The sequence below is a fragment of the Ambystoma mexicanum genome, chromosome 9 (genome assembly GCF_040938575.1).
Source record: "Ambystoma mexicanum isolate Mex_15411 chromosome 9, UKY_AmexF1_1, whole genome shotgun sequence".
Classification (NCBI taxonomy): domain Eukaryota; kingdom Metazoa; phylum Chordata; class Amphibia; order Caudata; family Ambystomatidae; genus Ambystoma; species Ambystoma mexicanum.
The window spans coordinates 595,480,427-595,507,618 of NC_090931.1; the positions used below are offsets into that span (position 1 = coordinate 595,480,427).

General features: G+C 46.4%; 1 protein-coding gene across 2 annotated transcripts in view; it reads right to left on the reverse strand.

The window, feature by feature from the left end:
* TTC19 (tetratricopeptide repeat domain 19) overlaps positions 1 to 27,192 on the reverse strand; it is a 437,088-nt gene that overhangs the window by 243,502 nt on the left and 166,394 nt on the right. For both annotated transcript variants that reach the window (XM_069615226.1, XM_069615225.1), the window contains exon 3: positions 2,825 to 2,935. In XM_069615226.1, the coding sequence (XP_069471327.1) occupies positions 2,825 to 2,935 (111 nt within the window). The remainder of the gene's footprint in view (positions 1 to 2,824; positions 2,936 to 27,192) is intronic.

Genomic DNA, 27,192 nt, shown 5'->3' on the forward strand with positions numbered 1-27,192 from the left:
GGGAACTCATTTGTTGAACTGCAATAATAATCCACCACGAATTGGGCAGGGCCCGGTGGCTTGGCTCTCATATGCAGATAATATAGTCATTTTTGACCAAACTGGCATGGGCTTACAGATTAGTTTAAAGGCCCTTGAAAGGTTTGCCCTGGAAAATAGTTTGATCATTAATTTGGGGGAAAACCAAGATTATTATTGTGAAAACAAGTAAAATAAATATAAAAAAGTATAATTGGTCTATACAAGGGGAAACAAATTAAGGAGGTCTCAAGTTATGTATACATTGTTGTACATCTGACTGATAATATGAAGAATAATACCTTCTCTAAATCCATCATTGATAGGGTTACAATTAAGTTCAAAGCAATTAGATCATTCTTATCAAAATGTGGCGGTCAATCCTCCGAGGGACTGGTGAAGCTTTATAAAACTTGTGTAGTCCTAACATACTCTATGGTTTGGAAATATATACCTCTAAAGAAACTGCTTGGCCTAGAACCTTGGAGGGGAATTTATGGTGCAAGGCATTGGGTCTGGCGCAATGTGTTTCTGTAGAAGCTATATGTAGTGAATTGGGTATTATATCACTAACTACGAGGAAAATGATATTAACAAGTAACCTATATATATCAGAATCATTATATTCAAGCTTCCTAAATGACCAAGGCACTCTCCTAAGCAAAACGGCTCTGAAAGAATGGTGGAAGGATGTTGACAGCTTCCTCATGAAATACGATGCACTTGTGAAATTGAAGATAATCTGGCTAGCAAATGTAAAGAAATCAAAAGTAAAGAAGCCACTTGGGATAGCAATGAAAGATCGATTTACCTTTCTAAAAACGTAATTATGTGGAATTTGCAAGACAGGCGGTTCCCCGTTAACACGCCATGCACATATATAATAAGAATTGGAAAATCAGGGCCTTAGATGCTTTATTATGCTGTTAAGGTTCAATCAACTTCCTACTTTTGCTATTATGGGTGCTTGGAAGAAAATGCCATTTGAGGAACGCAGATGTATGTTATGTGATTCAGAGGTCGAAACCCCACAACACCCGCTTACTAATTGCATCTACATGAAAAAGCATATGGGACTAAGGTTCACGCACTGTACTATTCATACAGACCAATTCTGGTCTTAAGTGTATAAGGGAGATAACTTGGTCATGAATTTTAGCTTATATTATCTGTGGAAGGAAATTGTTAAGGCTTTACAGAATGTTTGATATTAGTGAATGGTCTGTTTTTTATGAGGAAAGTTTTGATATATGAATTTTATGAAATGTTTATGGGGTATAAGGTTTTAGATGACAGATCTTTTTCTTTTGCTCTTGCCATGTAATTATTATGAATGTTATGATAATATTTTGATGTGTTTTTATAAAGTGTAAAAGGTTTTATTTAACAAAAAACACTAAAAAATAAATAAATAAAAACATTGTGAATTGTACCTTATTTAGGCCTGCGTGAAATTCCCAAAAGTAGGTACTCGCCTGTGAATGGGGATCTGATGGGTTGTTGTCTCTTACCTTCTTTCATTTTAGGCATTTTTCTAAGGGGTCTTCTTATGGTTTCAGTTACTCAAAGGCTTTGTGCATATCTCATTTACTATGGTGATTTCTACTATTCAACTTCTTGAATTCATATTGAGGCCTGGGACCTGCAATAATTCCTCTAATACTGTGCCTATATGTGTATGCTTGGTGACCAAGTTCCCCAGTGACTTTGTAACCTGCCTTCTGAAAGCTGGGGAACCTATGGGTGTCTCCCTGAGGTAGGGGTCTATGGCTTTTAACCACAATTGAGAAATGTATGAATCTGTACAAATGTTCTCCATTTCAACACTTGGTAGAATGCTGTTACTTATGTGTGGCGGTGGCATTTTATTTGACTTGATCTACACGCCTGTAATAAAAAAACTCTCCTTTTGCTGAATCTTGGATAAAAGGTGTATTTTATATAAAATTATAGTGTGTGTGCTTGTGTTGGGTTGACAACACCCTGTAATCTCTCATCTCCCTCCTAAGAGTAAAGACTGACTGCTCAGCTACACTACCAATGGCGAGAGTTCAGACTAACTTGACAGGCACCCTGCTGTATCAACAAGGTTAAGTCTTCATACACTGTTCACTAGCGTACTGTGGAGAAACGTTCATAATGTATTTTTTTAGTGCGTTATAGTTTGTATAAAACTTTCCACACACTACAATAAGATTACAATATAACGTTCATAACAATGGCAAGATGCAGGGTGTCCAGGGTACTAAAAGACTCTCACATGGCCGCAACCGTAGCATATCGCCTTTTTCTCTTTGTACGGGTTGCACTGAGTAGATAATAAAAAGGAGGACACTGATAGTTGTCTAGTATTTATCTTTACCATGCTTCACCCCCCCCCTTTGCTAGCTTACCCTCTTAGCTTCCATTCTGTCCCAATGGTGCAAGTTCCATGACATAATGGGGCTCAATCTGAGCCTGCCGGTCGGGAAACAACGGTGCTGGTAAATTTACCAGCACCGTTGTTTCCAGACCGGCATATTACAGGTCTGCATGCTGCTGTGCACGACAGCTCAGAGCCTGTCAGACACAGCGGCCACGGTAAGCAGACCGTCATGGAAGCACTAGCACAATTATAATTCACGGTGCAGATGCTTCCGTGCTCCCCATTCCCATAGAGTTCTTTTGGACTTCATGGGAATGGGGCTTTATAATTTACTAGCGCCTGACTTTCTGGACCGCACGGTTACCGCCAGACTACTTATGAGCCCCAAGGTTCCCTAATTGTACTTCTACTTAAAAATCTTCTTAATGGGTCGAGCATTACCAGGTCGTAGGTATAGATGATGGCCTTCTTGTTATCAGACTTGTGAGCGAGATGGGCTGCTTGGTGTAGAATCTGTTCTGCATCTTCCAGTTCACCCTTCATTATACTCAACTGAAAAGAGCAAACAGAAAATAAATAAGGAATGAAACAAACATGCACAGGAAACAAAAAATAGTATCACGAAATACAACCTGTGACCCATACAATATTGCAAAGCTGAGAAGGAACAAAAACAAGACGGGTACCAAAGGATGTTTAGTAATAATGTATTGATGTTAATTAGAAGCTTGGCCAAAATAAGAACACTCCCAAAGCCCTTAAAGTTTACCAGGATGACTCCTCTTGGGTACTTCCCTATTTTGTTGTTTTCGGGGGACCAGTTCAATTGCAGGAAGATTACAAAAATATATAGAACGTAAGCGTTAACTGGTTACCCCTCCCTTGTGTCTACACTATTGGTATGGACTAACATCTTAATACTGTGTTTTATTTTTAACACTGTATTCAACCATGCACCTTTTTTGTACAAAATATTTTATTCAATTCTTGGTTAAAAAAGTTCACTATAAAAACAAATTCTTCAAACAAAGTGCAAACAATTTCTATGCACATCTAACCTTTCGTCAAAGAATTCTTTAGTGGGGTTAGTACAACATGTGACTATGATTCTTGTAGAACATATACAGTATTTATATGTTGATCAAAGACAAAAATGGCAAATGCCTTATTTTTTCTGTGAGGCACTTCCTATTTGCAGATAGTAATTCATTAGATGTGCATAGAAATTGTGTTTGCACTTTATGTTTCAAGAATCTGTTTTTTATATGCAAACTTTTTAAACCAAAAATTGAATAAAATATTTTGAACGAAAAAGGTGCATGGTTGAATACAGTGTTAAAAATAAACACAGTATTAAGACGTTAGTCCTCTTGGGGACAACCAGCAAATGAATAATATACAGGATAGTTTCTCATTAGTCCTCACTCATTTCATTCTATTTAAATTTAGAAACCCGGGTTCCCTTGTTTGGGTTTGTCAGTGTTTCTCAGTCACTCACATTCTTGGGGTTTTAAAGTGCACACTGTACTTTTTTCTTTCCTTTTTTCTTTCCTCTTTGGGCCGTAGAGTCAGGCCCTCTATTTCTTGGCCTAGTGCCCAGTAAATACCCCTCTGATTAGTCTCTGCGACCCTAAATGCACTTGTACAGAAGCCTTGGGCAAAGGTAGACTCGGGTTAGTAGCGATGAACAAGAACAAGAGCATCCACCTAGAAACAGGCACCCTTACTCACTTCACAGGATTGACCAATAAGGTCTTGCCGCCTCCCGGCCTCAGTGTCCTGTTCCAGTCCCCAACACCCCATCTTTGTTTACCTCCTATGCCTCCTTTTCTTCAATTTCAATCCAACCTCCTTACCGGAGCACTTAATCTCATTTCTAAACTCTTCTCTATTCACCTCCTTGACTTCTTCGCCAACATCCTCCTTAATGCACTCCTCTTCCAGATCACTTCTACTTCCTCCTTTGCTCCCCTCCTGCCCTCATGTTTCTCACACCTTCAGCTCTTCTGCTTCCTTCAACCTTCCACTTGCTGATATCACCTCGGTCCGCTATACTGTCCCTCATCACCACCTTCTCAATATTCTGTTCCTACCGCCACCGGATGTCGCTTTTAATCTCTTTGTCCCACCTTACACCCTCCTCCTTACTACTATGACTCACTCTCCACCTGTTACTTGCAACCTTCTTGAGACTCCTCACTCTTTCCCCTTCCTCATCTTACAGCCACCTTTATCCTCCTAAACCACTCTTTAAATCTTTTCTCCCTCTTCGCCTTTCTTTTGCCCTTTAGTCACCCTTCCCCAAACCCCTTGCATTCATGCCACAATTGCCTCCTGCCTTCATTTTTAACTATCTTGGCATATCGCTAGCCATCTGCAAACCCCCAAAGCCCTGCGTGAATTGCCTGTCCCACTTATACGGGCCTGGCAACCTCTCCTTGGACCCCCACTGCTCTCAACAATGGGAATCACTGCAGTCAAATATCAGAGGGATGCTGGGATTGGCTTAGCAGATTTACTGTATAAATTCAACTAAACTCAATACTTCCCTGTAGCGGTGCACAGCAAAGTGGACTAAGTCTATTTTAGCCTCATCCACCGTTTTGAATTTCAAAAGCGTTCTGCTGGTGTGCCACGGCGCAAACCCCTTGCAGCTACTGTCTTGCTTTGCCGTCAGGTTTAGTGTTAACCTTGTGGGAGCGGTCACTGAGGCTCCTAGTATGCCTCACACAACTTCTAAGTCCTCTCTTTATGTTATCAGCCGATATCTTGGGGAAACTGACACCATGAAGATGCTTCACTGACTATTTCTGAGTGTACAATATAGGAGCCCCTTAAAAGGGTAGGGCGAACTTGAGACTCAGGTGACTATCCCCTGCAAAAGATCCAAGGTATGACCGGGTGGTTCCAGGCATCCCCCATATACCTCCTCCGGGTTCAGCACAGACTCAAACTTCGGATGTTGGCACCAGGTCCCTGTAGCCGCTGCACCCACTGCTCTGAAGCACAGGCAGGGGACTTTATCGTATTTCCATAGCCCAAGACTTTAAGTACTGTATGAAGAATCAAAATATATGCAAATAATAACAGGCATGCTTTAAATGCTATAATACCACTACCTACTTGTTATGTTAATAACATTTGTATAGTGCAACTGTGACCCGGAGGTATCCTGGTGCTTGAGGGGCCCAATCCTTGTAAGAGAAAACAGTCAACGGAAGACATACGATCTTCTAATGAAAGAGAAACGTTTTTATAGTTTTCCTAAAAAGAAGATGGTCTTCAATAACAGAGAGAGAGGAAGGGAGTTCCACAAAGACAAGGCAGCTATAGAGAATGCTCTGCCTCCCAAAGTAGCTTTACAGAATCGAGGTACCCAAAGCAAGTGCAGGTTGGCAGATTGAAGATTTCTCGGGGTCATGCATCTAATGAACTTCTCACAATGGCAGGGTGCTCCTAGTCTATGGAAAGCCTGATGGACCATACAGGCGTAATTATATTTAATTGGGCTTTCTACTGGGAGCCAGTGCAGGCTCCATAGCATAGGAGAAACGTGTCCATACCTGGGTAGCCTCACAGCCAGCAGAGCTGCCGAATTGTAAACCACTTGCAGACGATGTAGTGAGTTTTCGGTTGTGCAAGCAGAGTGACATTGCAGTAATCTAGTGTCCCAGAAATCGAGGATGAGACCACCATACCCAGATGATTAACAGAGACCGATGGAATGATCTTCCTTAGCATCTCACGTTTAAGGTGGCCTGCACTGCATCTGGCACAAATCTGCAGTTCCACCAAGAGTGACGCAGCCATTTTTACTCCCATGTTTTTAACTGAACTAACCAGCACTGATCAAGTGCTTAAGGAAGAGTGCCAGAAGCCCGGGGACCAAGGTTACTGCGCCAAAGGGTTACAGCCGAGGACCATGACTTCAGTTTTCTCTGCATTTTTATTCATCCAGCTTCCAAAGTCAGCGAGTCAGTTTCTGATACTGGGAGCTGCTAATCCCTATACACGGTCGATACGAAGAATAATAAGCAAATCGTCGGCATTAGAGTAAAAACAGCAGCCAACGGAATGAAACAGTTTGGCAAGAGAGAGCACATAAATGTTAAATAATAACAGAGAAATGTCTGAACCTTGCGGGATCCCTCAAGCAAAAGACGATGGGGTGGAAAAAAGCGGGGAAGGGACAGAGATGGGGTCCGGTCAGAGAGAAAAGACCTGCACCAAAAAATAGTAGGCCCACCAATTCAAATCTCCTCCAAGCATCGACACAAGATGGAGTGGTCGATCGTGCCAAACGCCACGGAAAGATCCAGCAGTATTAGTATGCCCACTCCACCCTGGTCAAGTATCAAGGTGAGGTCATCAATAACCTACACCAAAACCAACTCTGTGCCCATCGACGGGCAGAAGCCAGATTGGAATGCATCAAGAATAGTAGAGTCTTCTAGAAAATCCCTCATCTGGAGGAGGAAGATTGGGTTGGAATTTGCAGTAATGGCGGGATCAAGGGAAGCCTTCTTCAGGAGTGAAGATACCATAGCCCATTTCAGCGCCACTGGATTAGATTCGCACCCCAAAGAATGCTTCAATGCTGTGGTTAAAGTTGGCACCAACTCTGGACAAATCTTTTTAAAATGCGTAGGGGAATGGAGTCAAGCAGAGAGGCTGATCTAAGCCATTTAACTATCTGAAGGAGTTGGTCCTCCGTGGCTGGATGAAAAGCTAGAAAGAAAGCCCCAGTGCTAGATGCAGAGTATGGGACAGCATGGGGCAACACAGGCTAAGCCCCAGTAGAGGCAGAGATATTATCACTGATGTTGGCCATCTTCTGTGAAAAGAAGTCCGACCAAGAATTGCGTAGAGCCTGCAAAGCAGGGACTGAAGAAGTGTCGGAGACAGCGTGGGAAAGCTCTCAAACCACTGCAAATAGTTATTTAGACTTATTCTGCGCTGCTAAAATGCGACCAGAGAAATAGGTAATTTTTGCCACCTTGATATGATGTGATCTGATAGTTTATTTATATAGCGCCTATACACAATGTGTTTCAAAGCGCTACAAGGCAAGGGAGGGAACAAGGGAAAATACAATACATTCTTAAAGGCCATGAACAGTAAGGATGTGAAATTAACTATCGTACTCGGCCCGACAACATTTCAGATAGTGCAAGAGCTAAGACATAGATAAGGAAGGGAGGGGGAGCGTGGGAAGGAAATGGAAACAGACAGGCGACTACCATACTAGGCCTAATGAAATTTCTGGTAGAGCCGGAGAAAACAAAAGGTGAGGGAGAGGGATGCAGAAAGAGAGGGGAGCAACAAAACAAGCAATTATCATACTAGGCATGACATTTCAGATAGTGCTGGGGGAGGGGAGGAAAAAACAGTAATGGGAGCTATCATATTAGTTCCAGGGACAATTCTGATACAGTAGGTGCATAGAAGAAAGTAAGGGGAGGAGATAGGAAAAGGGTGGGCGGGGCTTGCTAAGTGGTGAAAAAAAGTGGCAGGCCGGAAGGCACCGGGTGGGCGGGGCTTAGGCCAGGTGACCTAGATCCACTTGCACCTGCTCCCCATCTGCAAAGGAAAAGAAGCTGGAGGGCTCATTAAGTAGGAAAAAGAACGGCAAGCAGGAAGGCACCAGGTGGGTGGGGCTTGCTAGGTGGTGAAAAAGAGCGGCAGGAAGGCACCAGGTGGGCGGGGCTTGCTAAGTGGTGAAAAAGAGCGGCAGGCAGGAAGGCACCAGGTGGCCGGGGCTTAGGCCAGGTGACCTAGATCCACTTGCACCTGCTCCCCATCTGCAAAGGAAAAGAGGCTTGAGGGCTTCTTAAGTAGGAAAAAGAGCAACAAGCAAGAAGGCACCAGGTGGGCGGGGCTTTCCAAGTGGTGAAAAAGAGTGGCAAGCAGGAAGGCACAAGGTGGGCGGGGCTTGCTAAGTGGTGGAAAAAGCGGCAGGCAGGAAGTTACGAGGTGGGCGGGGCTTAGGCCAGGTGACCTAGATCCACTTGCACCTGCTCCCCCCGTCTGCAAAGGAAAAGAGGCTTGAGGGCTCCTTAAGTAGGAAAAAGAGCAGCAAGCAGGTCGGCATGCCTTAAAATGCACTTTGCCTAGCTCAGAATAAGCTTGTATTGTAGTAACCAAGAGGCGATAATCTCTGTGGCTTCCTCCTTTGCTTAATAGGGGCTAGTTAATCTGCAGCTGTCCTAAAAGTCAGGTGCAGGGCAGAAAGGGGGTCAAACTGAGAGGTCCCCATTGTTACGCCAAAGTGGCCAAGGATAAAACCAGACAGTGTGGCTGATTCAACTTGGTTCTAAGTACGAGAGGAGAAACACTTAGGCCTCTCAGAGGTCAGAGTGAACTAGGCATAGAAAGAAAAAGGAATAATATAATGATCAGACCATACAACAGGGTGGGCTGGGTGAGCAACCACACTATTAAACTCCGCAAAAATCAGATCCAGAGTGAGATTATGAGAATGCATGGGCTCCAATACCATCTGTACCAACTGAAGGACAATCATTGAAGCCAACAGATTGGCTGCATGCAGCCCTTCAGATAAGGGGTGTATCGGTAAAAATACGCGAATACTACCAAAAAAGAAAAAAACACAGTAACAATACTTTCAAGAATAAATAAACAAATCCATAGGAGCTTTTCCCTCTCCTTTCACCCACACCGCTAAATGGATTTGTTTGGACATACACGTAGAACAATGGGAGAATACTATTATTACTGCCTGATCTGAAGAGGTAAACATGTATCTTTTGTGTGTATTAATATCTAGGTGCAAAAAAACATTTCATTAACAGCTAAAACATATTTTTACTCGCTTATAAAATACTCTCATAAGCAATAGAACTTACATTTATACTCCCTGAAAAATCATTAAACTCCCTCCCACTTTAAACTGCTATCTGGAGCACTGACTGCATGTGAATCCGAAGGGTCGTCAGGCCAAAGGTTAAAATTGCCAAAAATAATCAGGCGAGAATATATCGGTTGTAGTGCGGACATAAAGTCTGCAAACACATTGGGAAAAGAAGAATCATAAGATGGTGGACGATAAATTATTAAGAAAAGCTACTGGTAAGCAACGGCATACTGGCCTAAAAGGGGTTGGGGAGATTTCTCGATGGGGCAGTCTCTGTAAAACTGGCAAGGTAAGGCTGAGGCATGTTCAATTGCATGACAGTTTTAAGAGGCAATGGCACGCAATGACATGACTGATGATCATTCTTCTGTTTTTAGGAAATCACATTGTAGGTTAGTCCAACCTTACAGAACATAGGAGAAAGGAACCACCCAGAGTGGAAACATGGGAATGCTCTTGACCCGGACCAGGTCCTGGTGGATTTGAACAATGTTGAGCCCTTAATCTGCAGGCAATCCAGTTTATGTTGTTTAACTCCATAGCCGCTAACCTGCTTTTTTCGGATTCGTGAAAAAGGTCAGACATTGTAACCATCTTCAAGCAAGGCTTGAGGGCCGAAATACTACCACCTAGTTTTTCTCCTTCATTAACATGCCAAAATGTTTGGCACGGTTATTAAGGGAAGACTGTGAAATTGGGCATTTGTGAATAACAATGTATCCTTGCCAGTTTCAAAATTGTAAGAGTACTCTAGAGCAAAATATCACTTCACATTTACTTATGGGCAAACATATCCTTTTAGGGAAAGATCATTTGTTGTTACGTTTGTTGAAATAAGCATGGATTTTGAACTTGGATCTAGGCTTAAAAAATTGCAAGCAGGTTTTCATAAACCTCGGGTTACCTACAAGATTAGTAAATTGTACAATGGTACTTCTGCATAAGGTATAGGCTTTCAGGTCAATGTGCAAAGCTTTGTGCAGTTCGGCATGGAATGTGCCATGGTTGTAGTTTAGCCCCTTCTTTTAATTGTTTGTTTAAATGGCCAGGATTTAAGACTAAAGTATATGACTCTTGAAGTTTCAAAGATCAAGGGGCAGCCTACACCTTTGCTCCTTTCTGTGTATAATTTCCTTATAAAGCCAGAAGAGAACCAGGTTTTTTGAAGCTTTTGACAGTGTTTGACAACGTCTGTGACCAACACTGGCTGGCCATGAACACCCGTATATTGAAATAACTAGTTGTTGGGCAGCATAAACATCCTAAACTTAGTTATACATTTAGTTGGCGGTTAAATAAAAGACTCACACTTGGCGCTCACTTAAAAAGAAAATCTGTGATGGGTTGGCTGCAAAATACTACAGAACGACACTTGTACTCCCAAGTGTCACTGTTATTAGAAGGGGTAAAGCAAGTTTCTGTAATGTCCTTCACCATACCACAAGGATTTGCTTTTGCTATATTTTTATTACAAATTGAAAAAAATGGACTAATTCTGCATGCTGGTGTTCTTATATATGGTGATCAATGAAAGAATATTGTCATCAAAACTTAAATTTGACATAATAAACTTTGATGTATGGGCAAACAGGAACCCCTGGAGCTGCTACCCACTTTATTATTTAGGAGTTTGCTTTACTTCTAACTTGATGTGGGCATCTGAGATTACCCATGCATAGATCAAGATCAAACAATTCACTCGGGCAATGTTGCTTTATACAAGATGCTGTGTAGCATGCCTTTTAAAGCATCACTTAATGTATATAGGGCATAATCCCTGTCCCAAATGCCGTATGGAGCAGAGGTGAGGGGTCTATATGCACATTAGATTTTTATTGTAATCACAACCATTGTTCAAAGAAACTCATGGAGGTTAACAGGTTGGTTGCTGACATTGTGGTCCACATTGAAACAAACATTAATTGGCTGGGCAATATGTTTTTATATCATGGGGCTATTGCCGGATTAAAACTCTGGCAGAGGGAGGTTTGTTTTCTTTGTAGAAATATTATTGTGAATGTACTGCCACATTACTGTCTGGGGCTTGTGGGCAGAGACATGCCCACAAAGCAGAGGGGAGTAAACTGAACAAGAGATGGGAGTGCAGGAGTCCTGCAGACAAGAAAGGATATGCAGTAACTACAGTCAGCCAACAAAGGCAGTGAACAGAAAGGGACAGGGAGTACAAGTAAGACAAACACGTTAGGTTCCCACTTGGGGTGCATGCAAAATAGGAGAAGGGTTTCCCACAGGGTCAGGGGAAACTCTATCATTCTGAGTTGGTTACTATTAAGGTGCCCCACTCTGAATGCTCATCGAAAGGCGCAGCAGGAGTGGATGCCTGTGTCTAGACCCTAAGACACAAACAAGGAAACAGTACTCACAAGACTAAAGCCTGTACGGGTCCAGCAGAAACTGAACAGTGACTGCCATCTGAAACAGGAACCGGCACACTGATAACACAATATGGCACAGAGTACAATACTGAAACGCGACAAAGGAAAGGGGCAGAGATTGCCTGCTGGGAAACCCAGCAGCTAAACTCTGAGCAAAGTAATTACACAAGTGAGGACAAAAACAGTAACAGAAATATCCAGGGAAAGAATAGGAAGTCAAAGTGAGCATAGTTCAGGACAGAACAGGAAGAAAGATGAAAAGCAAGTAGGCAAGAATCTAAGTGCAAGGGTACAGGTGACAGGAACTGCAGACTGCAATCAAGGAACAGCAGACTGAAGTATAGACCAGGAACAAGAAAACTCAGGACCGAAAAAACAGGACTAGGATAGCAAGGACTGAACTGCTTATTGGCAACAAGAAACTGTAACTATGGACTGGAATTCCAAGGGCAGGACCGCAGACAGATAACAAGGAAACTTAGCACTGGAATCTAGGAAGCTAAATCCAGGTAAAACAGACTATGGGCACAGAACAAGGAACTACAGGCAGGGAACAAGATAATTGGTGGTAGAGAGCAAGGGGCTGCAGACAGAAAAGAGGACTGCAAGTAGGGGAACAGGGCTGCATTGCAAGAAGCACATAGCTGCTGGGTAGAAGGCAGGGGAGGGCAGGCAGAGTAGCAAGGCTGCAAGCAGGAGAGCACATGGCACTGGAACAGGAGCAGGTTCTGGAAGCAAGAGGACACAGCAGAAATCCAAGGACCAAAGCACAAGGGACTGGCAGCAAACTCAATGCAAGCACCCTGTGCTCCTGTAAGCAGCTGCTTAAATACTTACCGGCCATGTGCAGAAACAGGCTCATTGGCAGCACCTGGAGCACCACACCTGAAGGTAATCTGCCTCCTCTCTGGTCCTGGGAAAGTGAAAGCAGCACTGATCTCTAAGGCTTCTGGGTATTGTGGTTCTAAGACTGCTGCATAAAAATAGCCAGGGAATGAGAACTGTCACAATGTGCCTTATGGGATATGTAGTTTGTGAAATTAAATAAGGAAGTACCAAAGTCTTGCAAATGGCAAATAAAGACAGAAATATGAATAGGCATTGTCTGGGGAAGATTATAGTGATGAATGAGTCCCAAATATTCCACAATTGGTGCCAATTGGTGCTGCAGTGGCGCAGTCATGACAATTACAAAACAAAGATGATTTCGTGGTTGAGCCACATGAGGAGTTATGTGCACAAGAAAAGAAAGTTGTTTACTGACCCATAAAAGTATATCCCTCATTCAAAGCAAATCCTAGAACCCGTATCTGTGCATTAGGTGGATAGGTATTTGCAAGAAACAAACCCAGAATGGTTATGCATTATTTAGATTTGATGCCGAACCCTGTACACAGAAATCACCCTGGCCAGACTAAGTCAGCTATATTTACAAGAGAACACTGTCCGATGGAAAAGCAACAACGAGTAACATCATTGTGTGTGTGTCTAGGGGCAAGGAGAAAGCACCAAGCACTTTTAATTGTTTTCCCCCTAGTTTTGTCAAGACAGAAGTGGTAGCTAATGCCTATTATATTAGCTGGTAATGGTTCTAACTACAGAGCTCCTAGGATGCATCTTTTAATGTTGGAAAATCAAGCAAGGTGTACCTCCTTAAATGGCCGAATTATGAAAGTAAGGAAGCCTATTATATCCAAAACCTACTTCGCACTTTGAAAGAGAATCCTTTAAAATGGACACTCCAGAGCCGCAGAAAACGTGAAAATGATTCATGGCAACAACAACTCTATTCCTTCAATCATAAAGTGGGGACTGCAGCCTCTCATTGCACAGTACCAAAAGGGCTTTGGCACTCCAATAAGGCTTAAAAAAATAAAGTCGGAACCCTGTGGTTGTTCTGCCACATCCCTACACTCCTCCTCTCCCATGAGATCGAGTCCTACGGTTTGTCACAGCAAATGCACTCACCTACGCCACATGAGTGGATGGCTGTGAGTCAGATTCAACTGCCAAATGAACTGAACTGAACTGACAATTGTATAAGAATCGAGGGACTGGTTGCAGGTCCTTTCTGTTTGCAGCTAGCCCCTTCTTCAACTTGCAAGTGCCGTATTTGAGTTTACGAGATGAGATCTACGGTTGCTGCTTGGCAAAGGCACAGTGCCCAAGCATGGCTGTACCCATAGGTCTTTGAAGTGGTCTTCTTTACTATGGGGCCAATTTGCAGTTGCAATAGAGTCAATGCTATGAACAGGGCTCAAAACGTGCACTCGCTAATAACCATTGGCTAGCAATATTTGACTCTTGATTATGAAATTATGTTTCATCTGTATGTCTAGAATTGAGGTGGCAAGTGACTTTTTATAGGGGGGTAGCAGCTTGTAACATAACATTTTTACCTCTGCTATGACTAAGTTAATGTATCTCAGCCAGATCTTCAGCGCTTGCAGAACATGGCTGCGCGGGTGGGAACTGGCTCCCCTTGTGGAGCTCATTTCCCCGGTTTTGTGTTCACTCCATTGCCTGTCAAACAGCGCATTGCATTCAAGACCCTCTGCTTGGTGCACCACGCCCTGCATAACCAAGGGGCAGAATATCTTTGTGATAAATTCACTCGTTACTGTCCAACACGACCATTAAGATCGGCAGCTGCTAGTCTGCTTGTAGTCCCATCCTCTCAGCGTGCTCGCATCAGAGGTCGGACTTTTTCAGTGGTTTCGGCACAACTATGGACCAGTCTCCCACTGGCCATGAAAACTCTCTCTAATCATTTGGTTTTTAGAAAAGCGCTGAAAACTAATCTGTTTGGTTAACCTCTGTTTGGGACTTTGCCTCCTCCTCCCCTCAGTGCCATGATGTCCTCGGGTGACCGCGCGCTCTAAAAGTGCTACTAACATAACATGAAAAGGAGAGATATTTAATACTAAATGTACTGCTTTATGGACGCAAGATGACCATGGGGTCGATTTATGGCCCAAATTATGAACAGCACATGTTTGTAGCCTCTTTCTCCAAGGTGCTGGTCGAATTTGCTGAAGCAGAGATTGTTGTGGGGGTGGGACCTTAATTGTGTCTCAGATCCAAAAATTGACAAATCCCTGGCCCCTACTCTGATTGAAAAAAATAATAATTTGGCTATCACTACACTATTACACGAAACACTCGATAATTGAGGCATTGCAGCTCTTCCATCCAGGGGAAAGGGAAAAGACCTTTTATTCAGCGGTTCACAAGGGGTTCTCTAGACTGGATATGTTTACCGTTTCTAGCACTCTTATCGCAGCTGAAGCAGGTACAGAAATACTCCCAAAGTCCTTATCTGACCACGCCCCGCTCACACTTGCATTGGACCTACCCCTTCAGAGCCCACGGTTGCACCACCTTGGAGACTGAATAATGCTCTTTTGAGCAATGTTTCATTTAAGGCTGATATCTCCAATGCTTTAATACACTATTTTGAGGGAAATGATACTGGGGAACTCGATTTTAGGACAGTTTGGGATGCTGGGAAAGCAGTAAGTAGAGGGCTTATCATAGAACAAACTGAAGCATGAGGTAGAATGAGAAAAACTGCCTCAAATTTAACTAGAAGGGGAGGCTAGCGAAAAGGAAAGGAAGCACCACCACCTACATTCTCGGTCATCCGACCCATGAAGCGTGTCAGCTAGGCTTTCGCTGCTACTTTCTCCTCCTTCTGCACCTTTGGCTGACTCAGTCCCTGACACAGCCCTATCTAACCTTCATCTTTATATCTCTAACACTCTTGATGTTCTTGCCCCTGTCTTGAGGATCCATTTAAAGCCCAAATCCAAGTGCAACCCTTGGTACGACTCGGACCTTGTCACCCTCAAAGGCACTCTTGACCCGCCTGTGGCCGTCTCTCCTCCTCCCTCCTCTTCCTTTGCCTTGTTCACCCCAGACAATGTTGCTGGACAAGTTGGATCTATGAAAGTCTCGTCAAAACAGGTTCTCCCCTATTCATCCAGAACCATCAAGGACACATTGACACCACTGCACCAGCCTTAGTCGATTTGTGCTCATTTGCCACGGGAACCTTTGCCTCCCCGCATAAGCACTCCCTTTTGCACCCCCTGCTGAAGAAGCCCTCTGCCGATCCTTCCTCTCTGGCTAACTATCACCCGATCTCCATCACTCCTTTCCTCTGCAAACTCTTGGAAAAGCTAGCCATCTCCCAGCTGAATCTGTACACTGAATCTGCTGGTTGTCTCCACGAACAGCAATCTGGCTTCAGAGCTGACAGAAGCACGGAAGCTGCTCTCCTGAACACCCATAAAGACCTGCTCTCTAATCTTGATTCTAACCTTCCTTTAGTCCTCATTCTCCTCGATCTTTCTTCAGCTTTTGATACTGTCAACCATGCCATCGTGATAACCTGGGTATCACCGATCAGGCACTGGCCTGCTGACCTCTTTCTCACTGACCAACCCTCTCAGGTCCAACTGGGGTCTTTCCTTTCCACTACCTCTCTCTCTACATGTGGTGTTCCCCCAGGGGTCTAACATCTCTCCCTGGCGGTTCACCAATACCCGGGACCTCTCGCCCACTGCATCACTTCCTTCTGTTCCAACTTTCAGTGTTATGCGGATGACACCCAGCTCTCCTTCAGGCTCCCCTCACCCGCCTCGTCTCCTCTCATTCCTGATCGTCTGACCGCAGTTCAGGAATGGTGTGCCACAAATTGCCTTAATCTCAATAAGACAGAGATCCTCCTCATCGGAAAACCAGCTCCCTCCTTGCCGCTCTTTCTCTGGCCGCCCACTCTGGGTCCTCTTCCTGCTCTTACCTGTGAGGCTAAGAACTTTGGGGTCATCCTCAACTCCACCCTCTCCTTCTCTCCTCACATCTCTGACATCTCTAAGAAGTCAAACTATCAGCTGCTCCTCCTGGGAGGTATTCTTCCTTTCCTCACTTTCCCCGAGAAGGTCACTGTCTTCAGAGCTCCGGTCCTCTCTAGGCTGGACTACTGCAACAGCCTCTTTCTAAATCTTCCTGCCTCTACTCTCCGACCTCTATAACTTATCCATAACAGGACTGTGTTGTAATATGTGTTTTGCCTAGTGTGGAATTCTACCGTGTAGAATTCCACACTTGCTCTTACTAATTGTTTACTTCTGTTGTGGGTTCCACATTCCAGGTGGGGGCAGTTGATCGCTTGTGGTGGAGAGGTGAAGCATAGGCTGAGTACTGCTGGGCTTAGGCTGGTTACCAATAAAGGAACTTTACTTACCTCCAGTGTGTGGCACCTTTCTTACACTGGCGACGAGGGTAACCAGCCTGTCAACCCACGTTGCTGTATCAGCTGTCCAGCAGTTGCCTGCCTCCCTCTGCTAACGGCCCCCTGGTTCGAGGGGCAAGCGTCCAGTGCCAGAGAGAGTCCGTTGCCTTCCTGGCAAAGTCTTGACAAGCGAGCTGGTGCGGAGTGCCCGTGAGGAGGGGCGCTCCTCTGCCAACGCCTTCCGCGTTGAGCGTGAAGCTTCGGGACAGCTTGGGAGGAGGGGCGCTTTCCAGCACACGCAGCCTGTGTGCTGTAAGCTGCGCAGACCATGATCCCGGCGTCGGAGGATCCTTCCGGGCCTTCATCTCCCCAGAGGCTGAACATTCTCCCTTCACGTCAGCATTGGCAGCCGACGTGCCTGTAAGCCTGCGCTCCCCAGCCAGGGTCGAGCGCGGTGCCGCCGAGCCGGGAGCCAGAAAGCTCAAGACGACCAGGTGAGAAGGGAAGGGCTCCCTGCTCCCCGCTACTTGCCGTTTCAGCGGGATGGGGGGAGTCCGGGAAAGCAACAAACGGCGGCCTGTGACTGCCGTCCCCGTGTCCATGTGCGGAGCTCCGCACTAGCCGGAAGAAATGTTTTGGGCTGCTCCGATCCAATCCCCACACGGCTAAGTCAAGGGGGCGTTCCCGCTAGTGCAGACTTGGGAAGTTAACCCTGTGTCTGCTCCAAGTGAGTTTGTGATTGAAACAGGGCTCCAGTGCACAGGAGCACCTCATAGAGTTGCACTATACTCGGTTTTGAACGGTGACTACCAATGGTAATTGTTTCCTGCCAAGTACAGAGGCCAAAGTGACAAATTGCATATTAATCATCCACATAATCCTGAGGAATTCCCCGACATCGTCATGCAGCACAACAATGCACGTCCACCTCCTGCATTCCTACCCAGTCCGGGTGAACCAGCAATTGCATGGGACTTGTGGGTAGACACGTTCAAAGTGTACCTCAGGGCGGCAGGCGGCGCAAAATTTACGGATGATGAGAAGGAAGCGGCTTTACTGAATTGTCTAGGGACCGAGGACTCAGGGTTTTCAGACATCTTCCCGGCCCCAATGTGCATGCTGCCCACACAGAGGGTACCGAGGGTGGTGATGCGGTACAAGAAGTGGTGCTTGCTTACGAAACGGCTTTGGGCAAGTTGGAGGCGCGATTCGGCAAGAGGACCAATGTTGTACTTGAGAGGTACCATTTCTTTTCGAGGGATCAAGGGTCTTGTGAAGGTATTGATGCCTATGTGACGGCTCTACGCGCCTTGATAGCAACATGCAAGTTCACTGGTACCATTGATGAGTATATCCGCGATCAAGTTATGATGCGGACATGCGATACACGTGTCAGGGAGAGACTGTGGATAGAAAAGGATCCGCCTCTGGAGAAAGTCATTGAGATTTCTCGTGCCATTGAAGAGTCCAGGAAGAGTGCGAGAGAAATGGCGGATAAAGGGGAAGTGGTGCATGCTGTGATTCCCCGCAGAACTGTTGATGCCAAGGGAAGAAACAAGGACAGCAAGGGAATGCCCACGTCAAAGGACCTGTGCAGAAGATGCGGTTGGCGTGGACACGTGGCGGGGGCAAAAGAGTGTCCTGCTGCCAATGTGGATTGTAGGATGTGCAAAATCAAAGGACATTTTGCACGTATGTGCAGGAGTTCTGCACCCAGTAGAGAAACAGTGAGAATGGTGGACGCCAATGATGATGAAGAGGAGGTGACAGTGCTAGGGGAACATGGGTTGTTCGGAGAAGGAAAAAGGTGATGCGTCTGAAGGATCGTTGTCGAGTATGGGGAGCTGCAAGAAGAGAGCTTGGACAACGCTCATGATCAACGGTATCCCCCTTGAGATGATGGTAGACACAGGGTCTCCGTACACACTATCCCCTGAACTGTATGTGTCCAAATTTCAGAGGAAGGTGTCCGATTTGTCTCCCTCTGATATAAACCCATGTGCCTATGGGCACGTACCCATCAAGGTCCTAGGGTTCGAGTGGGCCAATATAGAGTTTGAAGGCCGGATGGCCAGGGGAAAGTTATACGTGGCTCACAAAGGTGAGCCCGTGGTAGGGTGGGACAAGCAAGCTGCCCTGGAATTAGAAATTAGACCAGGGAAGGCAGTTCCTGTAATGAGCGTGAGTGAGGTGAGTGGAGGTGCTGAAATTCCCACAGAACTCACGGCGGAGGTCCTTGAAAGTAGATTTCCCTCCGTTTTCACTTCCAAGTTGGGCAAGTTGAAGGGCTTTGCACACAAGATAGACCTTAAGAGAGGTTCCGTCCCTAGTGTCCATAAAGTCAGAAGGGTTCCCATTATGGATCGTGATGCCTTGAAGGACGAAATTGCCAAACTCAAAGAGTTGGGGGACATAGAGGAAGTGGAGAGTTCGGAATAGTTGGCCCCGGTGGTTTTGGCACGTAAGGGTGATGGGAGCATGAGGATGTGCGTAGATCTCAGGGACCTCAATTTGAGCATATGGGTTGACAGACATCCGCTTCCCAATATCAATGAGATGCTCTCCTTAGTGGGTGGTGCTTCCTGTTTCTCCACCTTTGACCTTTCTTCAGCCTATCATCAGATAGATCTACATGTTGAGTCCCGCCCCCTCACATCCTTTTTTATCCCTTTTGGTGCATTTTGTTTTTGTAGAATGGCTTTCGGCTTAGCATCCGCGTCAGCGGTATTTCAGAGAGTAATGCAGAAACTATTTGCTGGCATTCGAGGGGTGGAGTGTTTTCAAGATGACATTCTGGTGTGTGGGAAATCTCGGGTTGAGCATGATTGTAGGGTTCTCCAGGTGATGGATGTTTTGAAGGCTAGCGGTCTCACTGTCAAACTCAGCAAATGTAAGGTGGGCTCCCCAGCGTAACTTATCTGGGACATACTCTGGATGTCAAGGGTATTCATCCGAAGAGTGAGTTGGTGAAGGCATTGTGATGCACCGGCCCCGGCGAACAAGGACCAATTGAGGTCGTTCATGGGTCTTGCAGAGTATTACAGTAGGTTTGTGCCTTCCTATGCCGATAAAACTGTTTGCATGAGGTTGTTACTTAGGAAAGGTGTGCATTTCGCATGGTCTGATCAATGCCAAACAGAATTTCTCAGGTTGAAGAGGGAGATTGAACAAGCTCCATCTTTGAGTTCCTTTTCTCCATTTAGCAAGACCTTTCTTACTGTTGACGCGAGCAAATATGGCATAGCTGCTGTGTTGGGCCAGAGAGTTGGTGGTGAACTTCGACCCATTGCTTTTGCATCTAGGGAGCTCAGAGATGCAGAAATGAAGTATGCAGTCATAGAGAGGGAGGCCCTCGCTGCAGTGTGGGCTTCAAAATATTTCAGGGCCTTTCTGTGGGGAATTGAGTATACCCTTTGTACTGACCATAAGCCGTTGGTACATGTGTAACAACGAAAGGTCTATCTCGTGCATCTTCAAGGATCATGAGATGGATGGCCGATATGACAGAGTTTAATTTCAAGGTTGAGTACGTCCCGGGCGTGAAGAATGCAGTTGCAGATTGCTTGTCGCGTTTTCAGAGTACCAATTGTGCTGAAGAAGTTCAGGAGGTCGTAGGGCACGATTGTACCTTAGTTGCTAGTGTGGTACCCGATGTGTCTGAACCACTATGGATCGCAGAATGTGCGCGTGATCCTACGTTAGTTGAAATCAGGACGGCACTCAAGAATGGGGTTGTGAGTGCAGAATTGTCCAAGCTCTATGGTCATGTTTGGCAGGAATTGTCTGAGGGTCCGTGGGGTGTGGCCAGGGGTTTGAGGTTAGTTCCCCTGATTCCCTTAAAGGGAAACTTGTCGAATTGGCCCATGAGGGGCATTTGGGCAGGTCTATGACTAAGAGGAGGCTGAGGGAGGACTATTGGTGGCCCAGAATGGATGCTGAGGTGGAGGAAGTGGTGAAAGATTGCGTGGCGTGTTCAGCCAGTGACAAGAGCAAGGTTCCCACTCCCCAACCGGTTTACCCGGTAGAAGTTCCCCGTGAGGTATGGTCTAAGGTGGCTCTTGACATAATGGGGCCCATAGACTCGTTGGGGGGGGGTTTAAGATTCATAGTAGTGATGGTGGATTATACGTCTAGATGGGTTGAGGCCACTGCTTTGTCTACGGTGACAGCCAAAAAGATTGTGGAGTTCCTGTCTACGGTGTTTGATAGGGAAGGTGTGCCGGCTGGCATAGTGACTGATAATGGGTCTCAATTTGTGTCGGACTACATGCGGACATTTTTGGATGATCTTGGTATACGCCATCATAAAGTTGCGTTGTATAATCCGCAGGCCAATTGTCTAGTAGAGCGCATTAATTGATTTGTGAAGGGGGCCATTCAGTTGGCTCTTGCCAATGGTCTTCCATGGGCAAGTGTAGTGTCTGAGTCGCTCAAAGCTTACAGGCGGACTCCTTCTATGGCCACAGGTCATTCTCCATTTGAGTTGATGCGGGGGAGGAAACCCGGCTCCAAATTAAGAGTCCCCGCGCTGGGTGGTGGCATCCAATCACAGGTCGATATGCAGGCAGTGTTGGATCGAATGCGTGGTAGGCAAGAGCGTTTCTTGCAAGAGCAACTTGCCCGTAGAAAGCCCTTACCAGTGAAGACTGGTGATAGGGTGCAGATTAAGAATCCTAGGTCTATGGCCAAAGGGCACAGCAAGTATATGCAACCACGAGTGGTCATCAAGTGTGGTTGTGGTTATGTTAAGCTCGACGATGGGTCTAGATGGAGTCTCAGGCATGTTGTAGTAGTAGATATGGACAAAGTGCCTTCACTTGGTGGGGGAGAGTCAGTGGAGCCAAGGTGCAGTGGAAGTGAAGCAGGGGCGGTGTTTGAATATCCGTTAGATCGTTCCTCTGTTGTGGAAGCCAGTGGTTGTCAGGTTGACTTGCAGCCCACGGGCAGTGGAGTGTCTTTGGATGTCCAGGATGATGAGGTGCATCGCATTCCTGTTTCTGTTCCCGTGCTTGATGCTACCAGTAGTGTAGTAGTGTTGAAGGCGATCGGGGTTCGTCCGCCACTGCGACCGCGGACTCTGTCGAGAGTAATGCTCATTCTGTCAGGGAGAGAAAGTTTCCCTCCAAGTACAAGGATTATGTGTTGGGAGCCATAATTCAATAGCACTGTTTTCGCACAGGGGTTGTGTTAAGTAGCACAATTCTATAGCTCAGTTTTGCCTTTATTTCTTTTCTTCTTCCTTTAGGTTGGAGAGTGTGTGTGTGTGTGTGGTGTGACTGAAGGTCTGGTGTGTGTGTGTGTGTGTGTGTGATGGAGTGGGTGTTGATGGGTGTTTTGTGTGTTGTTGAGTAAGGGGGGGGAGAAGTGTTGTAATATGTGTTTTGCCTAGTGTGGAATTCTACCGCGTAGAATTCCACACTTGCTCTTACTAATTGTTTACTTCTGTTGTGGGTTCCACATTCCAGGTGGGGGCAGTTGATCGCTTGTGGTGGAGAGGTGAAGCGTAGGCTGAGTAATGCTGGGCTCAGGCTGGTTACCAATAAAGGAACTTCACTTACCTCCAGTGTGTGGCCCCTTTCTTACAGACTGCAAGACTTGTCCTTGGCCTCAAGCCCAGGGATCGTATATCTCCAGCTCTGACGTCTCTTCATTGGCTCCCAGTGGCAGCAAGGATCAAGTTCAAGATGCTCTGCATCGTCCACAAGGCTTTCAGGGACCTGGGATCTCCAACTCTCTCTTCCTAAACATCTCCCTTCTTGAGCTCTTGCTCATCTACCTCCAACTCTCTGAAGGTCAGTCGCTTTTCCAAGCAGAGTTGGGAGCAGATCTCCATCTTTGGCTGGTGCCTCCCGCTCTGAAACAGCCTCCCTGCCTCCTCCCTGCCTCTCTCAAACTTGAGCAGAACAACCTGTGGTTCAGGAAGAAACTCAAGACCTTCCTCTTCGTTTCCGCTTTCTCTCTACCTCTCCCCTGCTGATGTCCCGATAGCTCTGCGCACTGGTCACCTGGCTACCCTCTGAACTTGGGCCCAGGCTTGTGCATGTCCAGTTGCACTTCGCACTGCCTCCCGTCTCCCCTAGCACTTCTGATCTAGCTGCAACCCTACAGTCCCTTCTTTCTGCACTTATGAGCCACACGCTGCCTGCACTCTTGCTTTCCCTGCACTTCTCCCTCCTCCCCTTCCACTTCCCTACATTTGCGCGATTAGAATGACACAGGGCCTAGTAAGATGGTTGTTTTGTCCTCCCTATGTTTCCCCCCCTTCCTTGTCTTGTTGCACCTAGAAACACTTGTGTACAGGCGTGTTATAAATGCCATATATCAAATTGAGGGTGTCCCAACGTTCCCTTGAGATCTGAGTGTTACCAGACGGACTTTCATTACTCAAAATGGATGCCCCCATGACAAAACTTTTACATCGAAACTTTATTTAAAAATATGTTTTATAGATCTTTTTTTGTTATGGCCCATCTTTTCAGACAATAACATTTTTTAGTGAACTTTCCCTTTAAACTATTTCAAAAAGTGTTAAGACGGATTTCTGAACTCTGTCCTGGTGGCGCAGAAGTTCAGAAGGCCAACCTAATTACTTGGAACAGGGTAACCTCTGGACAAGCCAGACCAATCAAGGTAGCGATCGCGGCGGTCAAGACTAGGTCTCAAGAGGGGTGAGGGTGACTGAAAGCCCGCAATGAGCACACAAAGCAAGAGCGCTGACCAACTACTCCAAACAGTTGTTATATCAAAAATAGATACACATTTATTTTAAGGCCTTTAAAATAATGACCGTAGCGAGAAAATCACAATATCACAATATTAAACCAACACATACCATATCAACACAATATATATACAAATACACAGTCGCAAGCGTTTAAAGCACGAAATATGTAGTCCACCTGCCAGGGAAGGAAAACAGGCAGTGCGATAATGCTTTCGACTCAGTTCGCCTTCATAGGCACCTAACTAGATGGAAGTCCGAGCCCTGCGAAGAGTGGAGCCTTGTGCTCAAAGTACCTGCCACGCCGGTGCCGACGGGCACAAGGGGAAGCTCTTCGGAGGAAGTCAGGCGGTTCACGTTAGTGCACAGCAGAAGAAGAACAGGTTCCGCAACTCAAGCGCAGCCTCCACAGCGGGCAGAAGCAGAGCGCGAGCGCGGCAAAAGGGTGCTGTTTTTACACAGCAGGGAAAAGCAATGGGATACTGCAGGAGGGCGACCAGATCCTAGATATACTACTCACCGGTCCCCGAAGCAAGCAGACCCAGGCTTCTCCACGATAGTTTCAGCAGCTGGCAGGTTCAGAAGAGCAGGAGACGCTTTGTAGTCGTGTAGAGCAAAAAGACGTCCCAATCGACGAAACCAGCACAGTTTTGTTGCCGCACAGGACAACGGAGCGGCCGTGTGTATTCGAGCCAAATGAACCCTCCTCCCTTCAGACCTGGGAACGCCAAGCGTACGAAGCGTGGGAGAGGGTCAAGGACTCGCAATACAACACAACCTGGCGGCGGTTGCAGAGCCAAACTCCTTGGTAAGCTGGTCAGTCAACTGGATGGCCCAGAGACGCTTCCGAAGGCTTACTTGGCAGGAGCTGGTTGAAGATGCCGGGAATAGCTGTTCCTGCTATTCCAAAGGTCGAAGCACCAGTACAGGCCTTCTGGTTCGATCAAAGTAGGACAGGGGCTCTCCGGACGACAGCAGTGCAAAGGAGGATTCCTTCAGTGGGTCACCAGCGATTCCTCGGTCCAGCCTCGTAGTTGCAGGATACTTGGCTCCTGTATTCCTTCGTTCGTGAGAACTCAGGAGATCGACATGGTAGTGGTGTTTCCAGCCCCCTCTTATCCACGGTTCCCTTCGCGCCAAAACGGAGGGGAGCCAATGGGAGATCCGCTCATCAAAACACATACCATACGTGGACCAATCACGGACCACGGTGGTCCCAGGCATTCACACCACCCTAGACTCTCTGGCACCCAGGATGTGTATTGGGACCAGACATCCCAGCCCACACCCTGGAGGCACACAAACGACATGTAGAAGCCCGCGAAAGCAACCACGTTTCGCGGGAAAGTACATGCCCAAATAAGGAAGGCCCCGGGTCGCCGGACCTGGGGAAGGTGAAGGGAGCAAGACGGTCAGTGGACAAGACAAAGGAGCCTCGCGGCCTGGCCATTTTGGGAGCCAGGCCACCATTTTGGGTTCAGTGCAAAAACGTGCTCAGAACGCCAAAAGGAGCTCAAAATAAACAATACGATCGCTGCCACCATTCGAGTCCCTGAATGACTTGCACCGATCAAATACATTCCTAAAAGAGTATCTAGGGCCTGTAGAAGGCTAGAGACCCAAGAGAGCTGTAACTTAGCTTACAGGGCCCTCTTGTGTCGTGTTGCACTAAAGCTGCGACACGATAGAAGAAACTACGGGAAACCACGTTCCCCGGTACTGACTGTCTTAAGGGCATGTCAGTTTCCCCGTAAGAAAGGAGCGAAAGCCCAGAGAAGTGCGGCAGAAGGCTGTACTTCTCTGGCAAAGTCAAGAACAAGGTTAAAAACAATAGCAAAAAGTTTAGGGGTTGCCACATGGAAGGAAAATTCCCTACAATTACGAAATCTTTCCTAACACTCGCCCCTCCCAGACTATGGACAGGGGGAACTAATCCACCCCTGGATGAGTCTCTTGTTCAGGTCGGTTAAACATTCTGGACAACCCATCAGCATTGCTATGTTGGACACCTGGTCTATGCTCAATAGTGAAGTCGAAGCCTTGAAGACTTATGGACCACCTAAGCAACTTTGGATTCTCCCCCTTCATGTTCATTAGCCACTTTAACGGCTTATGGTCAGTCTGCACAGTGAAGTGGGTCCCATAGAGGTAGGGCCTCAGCTTCCTTAGGGCCCACACAACAGAGAAACATTCTTTCTCTACCGTGGACCACCTGAGCTCTCTGTCCTTAAGCTGGCGACTAATAAAACCGATAGGGTGTTCCTTACCCTTCTCATCTACTTGTGATAGTACAGCTCCTATCCCAGTGTCAGAGGCATCCGTCTGCACGATAAAAGGTCTTTGATAATCAGGGGCCCTGAGCACAGGGGCCTGGCACAAGGAGTCTTTCAAGCCATTGAAGGCCTTCTCACACTCGTCGGTCCAAGTTACCTTCTTGGGTTTCTTCGGAGTTGTGAGGGCAGTCAGAGGAGCAGCTATGGTGCCATAGTCTGCCACAAAATTGCGATAATACCCCGTGAGTCCTAAGAAGGCTCTCACTTGGGTTTGCGTAGTGGGGGTAGGCCAGTCTTGTACTGCTTGTACTTTACTGGGTAGAGGCTGTATCCTCCCTCCACCTACTTCATGTCCAAGGTAAACCACTGAGCCTTGTCCAATCTGGCATTTACTAGCCTTTATGGTCAAGTGGGCTTTCTGAAGAGCCTGGAGCACAATCCCGAGGTGTTTCACATGGTCTTCCCAGGTGGCACTGAAAACTGCTATATCGTCCAGATATGCAAGACAGAATTCGTCCAACCCATTCAACACATGATTCACAAGCCTCTGGAAAGTGGCAGGTGCATTCTTCAACCCGAACGGCATTACCCGGAATTGGTAAAGGCCGTCTGGCGTCGAAAATGCTGTCTTCTCCCTGGCATGTTCTGCTAAAGCTATTTGCCAATAGCCAGCAGTAAGGTCAAACGTGCTGAGGTACTTGGAGGCACCCAAAGTATCCACCAGCTCATCTGTTCGAGGCACGGGGTGGGCATCTGTCTTGGTGACAGCATTCAGAGCCCTGTAATCCACGCAGAACCTCAATTCAGAAGTGCCTGCCTTTGGAACCAGAACCACAGGACTGGACCAAGGACTACTAGAGGGTTCAATCACCCCAAGATCTAACATCTTGTTGACCTCGGTCTTAATATAAGACCGTACCTTATCTGACATCCTGTATCCCCTACTTTTGGTAGGTACACTGTCTCCTGTGTCAATGTTATGTTTGCACCAAGGTGTCAAACCAGGGGACTGTGAAAACAGGGGGGAAAACTGCCTAAGCAAACTTTTCACCTCAGCCTGCTGATCAGAAGTCAGGTGAGGGGCCACTCGGACACCCTCAACGGAGCTGTCTGAAGGACCGCTTTGGAACAGGTCGGGGAGAGGTTCAGACTCCTCTTCCTCAACGTCTGATGCCAGTAGCAGTGCTGCGATTTCGACTCTTGGGACAAAAGCCTTCAGCCTATTCACGTGGAACACTTTTGGAGCCTGTCCAGGCCTTCCAAGGTCCACTAAATAGTTTACCTCACCCAGGGGCTCCACCACTGTGTA